The sequence below is a fragment of the Cynara cardunculus genome, assembly GCF_001531365.2.
Source record: "Cynara cardunculus var. scolymus isolate 2C chromosome LG 15, CcrdV1, whole genome shotgun sequence".
NCBI lineage: Eukaryota > Viridiplantae > Streptophyta > Magnoliopsida > Asterales > Asteraceae > Cynara > Cynara cardunculus.
This window is the reverse complement of record NC_037542.1, coordinates 2,374,276-2,388,145: the sequence shown is the minus strand read 5'-3', so window position 1 is coordinate 2,388,145 and position 13,870 is coordinate 2,374,276. Positions and strand designations below refer to the sequence as shown.

Here is a 13,870-nt window from a genome sequence, read left to right as displayed (position 1 = left end):
GATACTTTAAATTCAAAATTGAAAGATTTGCTTAAAGAAAAGGGATTGTTAGAGAAACTAACATCATTTTTCCAAAAGATGAACAAAGTAGACATTTTCCTTATACCCATTATATTCATAAACTACGAAATGGTGAATGCCATGATCGCAAATGGTTGGTTTACTCCAAAGATGCGAATAAATTTTTTTGCTTTTGTTGCAAATTATTCAAAAGGTCTCAATCAAAAAGTCAATTAGCAAGTGAAGGACTTAATGATTGGAAATATCTTAGTTATACATTATCGTTACATGAAAACAGTTTTGAACATTGGATTAATTTAAAAGCATGGTATGAGTTAAAATTGAGGTTGGATAAGAATCAAATAATTGACAAGGACCGACAAGAGTTAATCAAGAAATATTCCACTCACTGAAAACTAGTTTTCATTCGAATAATTATTGTTGTGAAATGTTTGGCACATTATAATTTGGCTTTTCGTGGATCAAATGAAAAACCTTATGAAGAGTCTAATGGTAACTTTTTAAGCATTCTTCATATGATTGCTAAGTTTGACTCTATCAGGCAACACCATTTTCACTTGATTAAAGAAAAAGAAACACATCATCATTATCTTCGTCATAAAATTCAGATGAGTTGATTGAAGTGCTGGCATTTTATGTGAAAAGTGCAATTATTGCAAAAATCAAAGAGGCAAAGTACTTTTTAGTCATTCTTGATTGCACTCCTGATGCAAGTCACAAAGAACAGATGACTTTGATTATAAGATGTATAGATATGTCGAGTGTTCCTATCAAAGTAGAAGAGTTCTTTTTGGAGTTTTTGGTCGTAAAAGATACATTTAGTAAGGGTCTTTTTGATGTGCTACAAATGTTTTGAAAACTCTTGATTTAGATATTAATTGTGTACGAAGACAGGGGTATGATAATTGGGATAATATGAAAAGAAAGCTTCAAGGTGTTTAAAGAAGGTTGCTTAATATAAACCCTAGAGCTTTTTATATGTCACGTGGATGTCATTGTTTTAATTTAGTTTTGTGTGATATGAAAAACTCTTGTCATAGATTTTTTTTAATTTAGTTTTGCGTGATATGTGCTACTTCGTTGGGAAAGCCATGTTGAAAGTGTTAAAGAAATAAAAACTCAATTTGGCCAAATAAAAAGTGTTTTGATAAAATTAACCAATGTATGTAAAGATGGAAAAGTGTGTAGAGATGTTGAATCTTTGATAAATGGTGAGCTTTCAAGTTTTGAATTTATTTTAAGTTTGGTTATTTGGTATGAAATCTTAATAGAATCAATTTGGTTTGTAAGAAGTTACACTCAAAAAGGGATTGGTTGTATGTTTTGAAAAGTATAGGGACAATGGGTTTGACTTCGCTATCATTGAAGGTAAAGAAATTGCAGAAAATATTTGAGTTGAACTCGAATTTCTTGTAAAAGGTTATGTTTGTAGAAAAAAAAAACAATTTGATGAGATCCCAAATAGTGAAAGAGAGCAACAATTTGTACAAGAATCATTTAGAACTTATTACTTTCTAGTTTTAGTTGACATGACACTTTCTCAGTTAAGAAGTAGATTTGAACAGATGAAACATTTTGAGTGTATATTTGGGTTCTTGTTTGATGCATCAAAGTTGGTTAACTTAAAAGATGACGAATTAAAAAAAATGTTGTTTGAATTTTGAGGTTGCTTTGACACATGGTGATGATGTTGATATTGATGGGAAATATCTTTACACAGAGTTACAAATTTTTGCAAGGCATGATACCATATGAAGCATACGGGAAAGAAAAGCCTTAGACGTCTATTCAAGTTATGGAGCTTGTAAGGAAGGTGGATATGTTCCCACATTTGTTGCTTGCCTACAAGATTTTGTTAACAATCCCAGTCACGGTAGCATCCGTCGAAAGAAGGTTTTCAAAATTAAAGTTATTGAAAATCATATTTGTGGACTACCATGGTCCATGAGTTAAGATAGGCTTAATGAGTTAGTAATTTTGAGCGTTTAAAGTAAGTTCTTAGCAAATGTTGACTATGATAGATTAATTAAAGATTATTCTTCACGAAATGCATGAAGACACTGTTATAGGTAATCGTATCTTTGTTTTGTTGTTCAGGGTTTTGGATGTCCCCCTGTGGGTAACTTTTTTTTCCAATAGTAATCGGCTTTGGAATGAGTCGCCTTGCTTGATTATATTCTAAACCCCTTAAAAATTCTTTGTGTTTATTGGTTCATTGGATTTGGGGCATTTTTTAGCTCTCCATCAAGGACATCCAAAATCATTGGATCAGCCCTGGATCCAACTATAACTATAATAACATAAATATATGATTAATAAAAATTTAGCTATAAGAACATAAATATAAGAGCATTCACAGTGATGGAACTCCTAGGAACCTCATTTGTCATATTTTTTTTCCTGCCATATTACTGTATTTTAACAAAGTAAAAATTTCAATAAAACTCCACAGTGGAGGTTCTTACGAAAACCCCACTTTCTATTTCTTTAATTTATAAAAATGTAATTTTATTTATAGATTAGTATATAAATTTAATTTATATATATATATATTGAAAAAATTATAAAAAAATTCAAATATAATTTATTAATTTTCACTCTATATTACTTTTAAGATCTAATTATGGATTTGGTCCATGTGGTGTATATGAAAATGGTCCCTGAACTGTATTTATTACAGATTAAGACTTGATGTATGTCATTTTGTAACGAATTGGTCTCTCTTTCTAACGGCCATCTAGTTCCTCGATTAACCTTGAGGCATTTTGGTCTTTTTTTGTCTTTATTCGAGGGATCACTTTTGTAAAAACCACCAAACTATAGGGACCAAATCGATAATTAAATCTAATTTTAATTTGTTAATTTATATATTTTGTTAATATATTCGAAAAATAAGTAAAATATAAACATAATTTTATACTACAATTAAAGTAAGTGCAAAATTACACAATATTAATTTTTACTAGAAGGGTACTCGCGTAATGCAACGAGATAAATCTCCATTTTAATGTTTAGTTTTATATGATTTTAAGAAAGCGATAATGTTTTTATTTTTGAAAGAAATATAAATTTAAAGATAACAATCGATATTAGTATCAAATTAACTATCCAATAATTCTCATTTTTTTGTGAAACTTCTTTACAATTTTTATTATAATTTAATTTAGATTTAATAACAAAGTAATTTATTTTTGATTTAATAATATAATTTTTTTATAAAGATAATAATTAAACATTATGTTAGAACTCAATGATTATCTTAATTATATTTTAGATTTTATATACTTAAGGGGGTGTTTGGGATTGCTTATAAAAGCTGTTTTTTAACTTATTTCAATCTGGCAGCGGTGATAAGCTGTTTTATGGTGTTTGGATAAGAAAAAAAATTGCTTATACCGGTGCCAAACCGGTAATAAGTTGTTTTTGATAAGTTAATCCGTCCTGACTTATGAAAAACTGTTTATTACCAGTTTACAATTTTAACCTTGTTTTATTTAACTTCAGTTTAATACCACATAAGTTAATAAACACTTTTACAAAAAAGCATAAGTTGTTTTAAATAAGCAATCTCAAACACCCCCTAAAATGGATGTTTATCATGTATTTGATCACGTTTATCTGCAGTTAGTTACACGAATTTAAAAATAGAGCTTTAATAAGTTGTACTTACGCAAAATTACTTGTAATCTTGAATTTTAAGTAATATGCTTCAATAAACAGTACTTCACACATAAAAAATGGTTTTTAAGAGTTTTTGTCAAATGATTTATAATATAGTATAGATAGAAAGTTAGACTAAATAATAAATTGCAGTATGTATCACTCGCAATCTCGAATCGACTATATATGTTCAACCGAATCGAAGCGGAGTTGATAATGAATTTCATTTGAACGCATCTCAGAATTTCGTTGAAAACATTCTTAGAATTCATGGTTGAACCTTAAAATATTTGTGTTGAATTATCTACCTCTTCAACAAAATAATATAAGGTAATAAAAAATTTAAACTTACTAAAACAAAATCTTGTATAAAAATTTACAAGAAACGAAAAATAAAACAAAATTAAAAAATTATTTTATAATAATAATATACATTTTTTTAAATCAGTTTTAACTCATATGTTTTATGGATTTATAAAAAGAAAATAAAATGTTAGAGAAATAATAAAGATAACAAAAACAAAATGTATACAAGAATTTGGATTTTTGTTCAAGCATATGTGACTCAGAACCAAAGCAGAGGTTCTTGTAAATACCCCAACAGAGAAACTTTGAATGTGGATGCTATAAGGAATTAAAAGAGAGTAACGTTTGTAAGCAAATGACCATAGATTTAAGGGTTGTTTACCAAATACTTATCTGGTAAGCGTTTACGGGTAAAATTTAACACTATTATTCACTCACCGGATAAGATTCTAATCCACCAACACGGTATCGTATGCAACAATTTACCCAGTAAGCATTTACCGTGGTAAGACTCTTGGTCCTTGTCTCGCTCTTACCGGGTAAGATTCTTAATCATTAGCATATTCATCCGGTAAAGTAATATGACTTGATGTTCACTTACCCGAGTAAGCGTTTGATAAATGGCCCCTACTCTGTTTTTAGACTATGATAATCTCAAACGACAACAGCAAAACCTTTGTATCTGGCAACGACTAAAACATGGTATTCATTCGACATTAACAACTACAAAAATATTAGTACAAAGAGAACCAACAACACGATCTTGTTATTTCATTTCTAAAGTTCCGAAACAAGACTCCACTCCGATCGAACCATGCTAATTAAATGATACAAACAAACAAACAACAACACGAATTACTTGGTGTAAAGAACGTCTTCCCATGGGTGACGGTATAGCGGCTGCTTCAATCTCTTCTGATCGAACGTATGCCTACAAAACATATTTCAAACAATCACACCATCATTATCATGTCGTCTGACTTAAAAACTAGTTAGTTAAAAATTTAATCAACTCACCCGATCAGACCAATGGAACGGGCTAACACAAAGAGCCCGTTAAGGTAACCAATCCCTACAATTTCATCGATTTCTTGTTTCGTGAACATTCCGCTACCAGCGAGAAGATCCAAGAAAAGGGTACCAATGGCACCATCGACGTTCATTACTAAGTTGTTTGCCTTTGAGAGAGTGTAAGTTTCTACTTCAACCGCATATTCCATGTACTTGGTTGATGGGAAATTGGTGCGAGCAAATAGTTGTAGCAGCTCGACTCTCTTGTCTCGGTTATCACCTCTCTTGATCCTTTTTAACAACACGTAAGCAAAAACATGTTAATTTTAGCCTTACAATTTGCTTCAAACAAGACCGGACCAGACTGGCAGGACGAGAGTGAAGTAGGCGGATGAAAGAATTGTGAAAGGTTTCAGGGTTTTAATTTGACATGGGACAATAAGTTTTTGTACTGCATACCAAACACACCCTAAGGAAATACGGATGAAACGTATGAATAACATACCTGTGACCAATACCCGGAACGCGAATACCCTTCTTTTTCATACTTTCAACAAACTCATATGGTGAAAGTTTCTGCAAATACAAAAAAGAGATCTCAAAAAGATTCAAGATCCTAAAAACATGAACTCGGAATAAAGGAAAAAGTACTCCATAAATTCATAATGAATAACGACACGTGAACTCACCCTATCATAAGCATCCTTGAAGTAGCGAGCAGCATCATCAACGGCACCACCAAAACGAGGACCAATAGTCAGCAAACCTGTTTCAGAAAATCAATCACTCCATATGGTGAAATGATCATCTGATCAGATTGAACAAGTTATGAATTTGCTTTAATCTAAGTACCAGAAACAAGGCTGGATACGAGATCTTTTCCTGCCCTTGCAGTTACAATCGTGTTGTGAGCACCGGATACACATGGCCCGTGATCGGCACATAACATGACGCAAATCTGGTGGATGGTTATGCACGTTTTGAGATTACAGCTAAAAGCGAGAAAAAAAAAATTTAAGTACCTCAAGTTTCAATAATAACCAACCTCGATGAACTGTGTGCAGTAGCGGGGAAGACTGCGTTTGAACCATAAAAGCGAAATAACATCACCGATCCCCATTCCTTTTTCTACAATTGAAGACATTGGTACGCCAGCATAGCATGGCTCCTCACCTGAAAATTTAGATTAAGAGAATCATTGACCATTCGTGCCTTTCCTATTGGGTAATCAGCATTTCAACCATTGGGGTTACCTCGGTCATCAGAGATGGTTGAAATAATGTGAGTTGGTGCTCGTACTTTGCCACTTTTGATTGCGGTGTTAAGATCCTCGGGGATTTGTGGAGGTGAGATCTCCTTAATGGGACTAATCTTGCCCTCCTCAGCCTAAGAAACACCCCATAATAAACACAAATGCAGCAGAAAGAGAAGGGGGAAATTCCATGAAGATGCAACGTACTATGGTTTGATACTTATTTTGTATAACCTACTTTAAAAACATTCATTTTGGCACCTTAGATGTGACATCTCAAACATTTAGGTAGCTAGTTTACATCTAAGAATACATGAAAATGCAACGTACTTTGGTCCATGCTTTGGTCTAAATGTTTTAGATATCACATCTTAGGTACAAATAAAGATTTTGAAAGTACGTTATTCAATACCAATTAAATTGCATTTTCATGTTATTTGCCCAAGGAATGAACATAAAGAATAAGAAGAATATGCAATGTGGGTGTCAAGGCATACCAACTTCTCGAATGTTTCTTTGATCGAAACTTCAAATGCTTCGTATGATGTCGGGACGATGGCCCCAGCATCCTGAAGTGCTTGGTTTTTAGCTTGTGCAGACTCCATTTCACCACCACTCTTGGCCCCCTGATTAACAGGAAACATCAAGAATGTCTTAAAGATAAATGTTATATACGCATAGATGAAGGAAATTACCATTTCAATCCTTATCATAAAGGTAAGAGAAAACAAGTTAATAGCTCACCGCATGCCCGAATTGAACTTCAGACTTGAAGAGTCGAGCACAAGTTCCACTGACCCAAGCGCATACTGGTTTGCTTATTTTTCCGGCCTTAAGGGCTTCAACTAAGGAGTACTCATCTCGACCACCAAGTTCCCCCAGAACAACAATCATTTTCACCTTAATTAGACCAAACAAAATGTTAATGAGAAGTGCATATATTCGATAAAAGTTTAAGAATGTTGAATTGGGATTCATCATACATACAAAGATAACAACAGGGCTTAAAATTGCAGACAAATTTTTTAATGTTCCAAAAATACCCATTATTTAAATGTTACTATTATTACAACAGATGGTAATAAAGTAATCTATTATGTCAATAGCTAACTCAACAGATACCTGAGGAATGTTGTTGAACCGCAAAACATGATCAGAAAGAGTAGAACCGGGAAAAACATCTCCTCCAATAGCAATACCTACAAAATCCATATTTTTAGCATCTAGTACTAAATATGCATGTCCACACATAAAGCATACTCCCATAGTTGAATAAAATTGCAACGTCTAACTCAACATATGTTTTATAAATCAATTGTCTAACATACCTTTCAATAGTGAGAAAATAAGGGATTGTTGCAGACCAGAAGCAATTAAAATCAATAGTTTGTACGGATTACTATGGGTATATAGGTAATTTTATCTTGGATATTTCAAAGAAAGGAAACGAGACATCCCAAAATGGAAAACTTATTGCAATTTTCACAGGAGTGGATGCAAACTAAAGATTTCAAGGATAGCTAGCTACCTTCGTAAATTCCGTCTGTTACACGCGCAATTGTGTTGTATAACTCATTTGACATGCCACCCTGCAGTTTAACCAAGCACAAAGTCGTTTCCCATTATCACTTCCAAAGCAACAAAACGTGATTATTGATCAATTTTTAATGGGAATTTTGATTCAAGGAGAATGAGAAACAGCAAGAATGTCTACATACAGATTTGGAGACGAATCCAACAGATCCTGGCCTGTAAAGTTTGGATTGAATAATGTTATCAATTGTTCCTGCAGTGTCACCAATTTTAAAAGCTCCAGCTTGAATACCACCAACAGTTGCAGGGCCGATAACAACCTGCAAAAACATTGGTGCTAATCTTAGATTTAATATTCAACTCCATGTTCCAAGTGAGTTAAACTTCTTTCTAGTCATATTCCTGCTCCAACTTAGCTAAAAGTCAAGTTCCATTTGTTTAGACCATCTAGATTGTGGATTTATTTACTTGATGTGGAGGGAAACTGGGATCAAAACCACAATCACATTTACAAAATGTTAAACCGTCTAAAATTGACTTGCTTTGAAGGGGAATTGAGATGAGACCTGAAAAATGTAGAAAGAATGTAAATAGAGTACACTAGCAACTAAAATCTCGTACCTTGTTGTTTGATCTTGCATACGCAATCAATTCCTTGGTGTCGGATTCAGGAACACCCTCAGCTATAATAGCCACAACTCTGATTGTGGGTTGTTTGAGAGCAATATTGGATGAAGCAGCAGCACTGTACAGATTTCAGGATTTTAAAAAATTGCCGGTTTGTAATGATGACAACAGGAAAATACATAAAAGTAGCCTGAAAACTTTCTATAAACTGAAACATTGTGGCACAGAGTGAGAAACAATCGCCAATGAAATTCATGACTGCTGTAAAACAACTTAGAACTAACCTTCTGTAGGATGCAAAGTTTATAAATACATCAGCAGTAGGATGTGCGGCACAAGCAGCTTCGACACTGCAAAACGAAAGTAAAATCACATAACAACAAGAGAACAGGCATGTCTCAAGTATGAATCATACACTATACTCTTCTGTACTATGAAATGTTCGTCTTTTTAAGTAAACATTTGTGATAAATTCGTTTTCACAAAATTAGTAAACATTTTTTAAGTCAACATTGAGTTCACAAAATTAGTTGTTGATCATGGAAAGTCAACATTACCATATCTATCTTGAAGCATATTCAAGTTTCATTATCAAATTAAGATCAGAGATAAGAGGGGAGTAATAAGACATACGTGGAATGTACTGGGATGGCAATCTCTTCTTGGCCAAAAAATAGTTTCTGAAATCCTTCAGCACCAGGGTTGATGATTCCAGCAACTGAAGGTGTTTCCCTCCCTAATCAATTTTAAGGTTACATAGAAGTAAGTCAGAAGTTGAAAACTTACAAACATAAAAGCAACCGTAAGTTTCATAGTGAAATGGGTATGTAGGTAATTTCACATACCACAAAGGAAGTCAAAATCAAGCATTCGCTGAATTGGTAATTGCTTATAGTTATAGAACAATGCTTGTGTCGTACGGGAGAAAAGTTGCCCTGTCGCCATTGGGCTCGCTCAAAAATACCTGTACATAAGCAACAACAGAAAATCTGCATCTATGAAACTAAAGATAAAGAGGCAAATGATCTTTATGCACAAACAATAATGTTTATAGGCAAATTTGTACTCAAATTTGCATCTTGGGCTACCAAGATACATTTTTTCAGGTTGAAGTGGCACTTTCAACATCTAAGCATATAGTAAAACCTATCAAAATATCAGCTTCCTTCATCTCATGAAAATTGCAACATTTGACTAGGCATATGGCTTTTAAAAAAAATGTTTTCATTTTTGATCAAATGTCTAAATTACTCTGCAAAAATGAAAATGACAAGTCACGGGTATCTTGTCGCACCAAATCGAAGTCATCAACCTTGTGTAATGATGACAAGAGGGAAATAGGTGATCGTAAGCTGAAGACTATCCAAAGATAGAAATTTGGAAATCTGATGGAGCGTCCCAAATGGAAAGAGTTGCAGTGTCGTAGAATTGTTTTATTATTACACCATCCTAATATCAAAATCCATCTCAACTTCAGAATTTCAAACCTAGTATCGTTTAAATTCAAGATTGACATAGATGCTTTTAGTTTTTCTGTTACAAACTTTTACAAGTTGTAACACATTTTGTTATGCTTTAATCTATCAATTAATTTCTCTACAATGAAACAAATTTTGTCAGTTTTGAAGTTCAAAAAGCAATCCATTTGACATTAAAGAAGAATCAAACACAGAGTCTCTTATTATCGTTAAGTGGAACTCATAAAGGCATAGAACCTGTCCTTATCTTGGAAGTAAATCCCCATAAATTCATGCTACATTATGGGGTACAGTGGCATGCATTACAGTAGTACCCTTTTCTTCCATCTTCATAACTTGACAAATGCTAATTGCCCCACCACTGGGTGTTGTATGCTATAAATGTTTGTAATAACAACTAAAGATACATTCAATAGTTGTAGTGTAAAATCAACTAATATAGATAAGTTGTGAACAATGCTGTTACGTACTGCAAAACTTATATAGCATTGATATAGTAAAATATAAGCACATGAAGGAGGGTGAAGTATAACCTAGATGTTATACAGATGTTTTTAGCAGCAATCAAACAAGGTACAAGCTGTAAAGCAGCTGGTACATAACATTCTTCTGATTTTTAACCAATAAAACCGAGTTTCAAGTGGATCCTAACTCTGAGCCATCACCAAACCAGATCATGATAAAGCTATAAGTTTGATTCAGTTTGCAAGCAAAAATGATCCTCATCTTGTGGTCGGAAAACAACCAATGTCGATCATAAAACAAAAAAACCCTACCAAATTCTACAGCAAAAACCAGATCTGTGGATCAAACTTAAGTAAAAAAAAATTCAAAAACCATGAATTGCTCTATAAAACAAACGAATCACACGATACACTCTTTGGAAGCATCGAGAAGACAAAATAATTGAATCTCGTATCGTAAAACCATAAAATGAGTTGAATCAAATGGACGCAAAACACAACAAATACCAGATCTTTTATCAAGTTTCAGGACATTAGCGAAGAATTTGAATCTAAAACACAGAGATGGATAGAATTGAAGTGTGGGTTTACCTGAGTATGTAAGAATTTGTTGAAACACGTCAAATATGTGAGCGGTTTTTTTTAGACGAGCAGTGAGGTGTGAGGATACAAATGGGTGTGGTATATATATAAGAGAAATGAGCTGAGTTCAGTGATTTGGCATATACATATATATTTTGTATGTATAGTTTTAATTTTCAAAACGAACCAGGAGAGAGAGGGGGTTGTTGGTTTGGTAACTGGTGGGTTACACGGTCCAAAATGACCGGTGAAGAAATACCTTTCGTAGTCTACCTCTCATGAATTATTTAATTTCATAATATTTATTAAATTAATATTACAACTATTAAATTTTAACCAAATTTATATAATCAATTCGGTTCAAACGAAAAAAATAATTAAATAAGAAAATAAAATAATAAATATAAATTAATTGAATAATATTTTAATAAAAAACTTTAAAAAATGAATAAATAAAGAAATAAAATTTAATTATTTATATAAGAATTATTTAAGGTATTTAAAAAATGAATAATGAGTGATATGTAGCAGAACACATTTAATATGTATAAGATCAGATTTGAAATGTAATTCATAATTTACAAATATCATATGTGATGTTGTAAATAACTTATATTTCTTTTTCACTTAAATTTACTATGATCAATATCGCATTTAATATTTTTACGAAAAAATTAGTGACATTTTTTGCAAAAAAACGTCGATTGATTGTAGATATCATATATGATTTTTGACTAAAATTGTAAAAAAAAATTATATAAACTATTTCAATAAAAATAAATATTTTAAATGTCATAAAATAAAATTCAATGAAAAATTAATCATGCTTAAATCATGAAAATTGTAAAAATATCTTAAATAAAGACATTAATTAGATAATATTATCGTTTGAACATCCCTCTTTGTATATTATATTATATTATAAAGCATTTAGAAAAAACTCTTAAAAGCTATTTTTTTATGTATCAACTATCATTTATTAATTAATATTACTTAAAATTCAAGATTATAAGTTGAGTAAGTATAAGTACAGCTTATAAAAACTTCATGTTTGAAATTGTGTATATAACTGCAGATAAACATAATAAATACTATACAGACGATACTGTAACATTTATTTTTATTTTCTAAAGCATCTAAAATTTTAAAAACTGTTCATATAACTAACTGATAAATACAAAAAAATCTGAGATAGAAACATCTTATTTTTATTTTTATTAAACTATATTATCTCTTTAATATTAAATATATATTTTTAGATAGTTTTTATAATAAGCTCTAAAGATGTTTCTTGGATTATACCTCTTACATTAGAATTAAGCAATTTTTCTACTATTCTTTTTCATATTGTCAAGATAATTTATCAGATAATAACTATCTTACTCGTCAACAACTAATTTGTCAGCTAACAACTATTGTATGATTTGATTTACCAAACATAACCTAAATATTTGGGTGTTTGAAATTGCTTATGAAAACAACTCATTGACTTATTTCGGTGTGGCACCGGTAATAAGCACTTTTGAGTGTTTGGATAAACAACTTATACCGGTGTCAAACCGGTAATAAGGAGTTTTTGAAAAAGTTAAATCATTTTAACTTGTAATAAGTTGATAAGCACTTTTGTAGAAAAGCATAAGTTGTTCAAATAAGCAATCTCACACACCCCCTTAACCTACATATTAGTGACTGATATAATTAGATATTATTAATCATTGGCGCTTTCAAATTCGGTCGTATCAAATGCCACCTGAATGAAATGATTTTTTATTTGCCTCGTCATAAAATCAGTATTTTTTATGATGTGAGTTCATTAACAATAATATCATTTGTTTGAAACAAAATACGTTAAGAAAAGGGATCAAGATCCCGTGTGTCTAACTTTTAGTAAAGTTAAATTTAAACTCACTTACAAACAAAATCTGAAAGAATCTTGAAATTTAACATTTATGTAATTCAATAAATTAAGTTATATTGATTTGTTTTAAATTGAAAGATAAATTCCAAAAATATGTAAAAGAAACTTTTTTTTATTAACCTGGATATCCAACCCGTTATGCGAGCCGACTAATTTTAGGACGACCACCTGTTTTACAGATAGCCCAGAGTCACCGTATTTAAACATCTGTGGCCACAAGAGGATTCTTATTCTTCCTTGAATTTGAACCTTACAGAAACTTGTATTAGTGAATAATAGCTTTCAATCGCATAGTAAACATAATTATTATCAATTTTAGTAATAATAATTAAAATGTTAATAATATCATATTAAGAAGCATACAAAAGGAAATTTCTTGAAGATTGTGTTTGGGCTTTGCTATTTGACTACTATGTAATTTGATTCCATCAAAAATATATATTTTATTATTTTTGTTTTTATTTATCATTTTATTATATATCTAATGATACCTATATAATAAAATATGATACATATTTAATAAAATAAGAGAACGACCGAATCATATATGATTTTACACTAACATCATGTACAAAATTACATGTGATTCAAGCCGTCATAGAGTCGTCTGCGTACTTTTTTGGTTGTTAATATCAAATTACATGTAATTTTAGATGTAATTTGATCATTCTCTTTTGTTACCTAAATATGTATCATCTTGTATGAACCTACTTATATACATATATATATATATATATACACACATACACACACACACACTATAAGGGTACTCGTGCAATGTCGCGAGATATATCTCGATTTTAATGTTTTATTTTATTCATTTTCTCTATCAATATGATAACGGTTTTATGTGGTTTTTAAAAAACGATAATATTTTTATTTTTGAATGAAATCTAAATTTGAAAAAGAATATATGAATATTAGTATTAGTATTAAATTAACTATATAATAGTTCTCATTTTCAGTGTAATTTCTTTAATTTAATTTTTTATTATAATTTAATTTAGATTTAATAACA

The 13,870-nt window shown here is 31.2% G+C and overlaps 1 protein-coding gene across 2 annotated transcripts; it reads right to left on the bottom strand.

The window, feature by feature from the left end:
• Positions 1-4,667: 4,667 nt before the first annotated feature.
• On the bottom strand, positions 4,668-11,012 carry LOC112527626 (ATP-citrate synthase beta chain protein 2). Of its 2 annotated transcripts, none has more exons than XM_025138372.1 (17): positions 10,944-11,012; positions 9,256-9,374; positions 9,044-9,146; positions 8,695-8,760; positions 8,405-8,528; positions 7,969-8,103; positions 7,779-7,839; positions 7,373-7,449; positions 6,995-7,150; positions 6,748-6,876; positions 6,252-6,384; positions 6,044-6,171; positions 5,851-5,956; positions 5,688-5,764; positions 5,504-5,574; positions 5,005-5,289; positions 4,668-4,918 (listed from the first exon to the last, which is right to left on the bottom strand). In XM_025138372.1, the coding sequence occupies exons 2-17, from the start codon at positions 9,353-9,355 to the stop codon at positions 4,843-4,845; spliced, it is 1,827 nt and encodes a 608-aa protein (XP_024994140.1). In that variant the 5' UTR covers positions 9,356-9,374; positions 10,944-11,012; the 3' UTR covers positions 4,668-4,842. The 2 variants fall into 2 exon arrangements, with proteins under 2 accessions (XP_024994140.1, XP_024994141.1); XM_025138373.1 differs by lacking the exon at positions 10,944-11,012 and adding an exon at positions 10,126-10,186 and having other exon boundaries at positions 4,837-4,918.
• Positions 11,013-13,870: the final 2,858 nt, after the last annotated feature.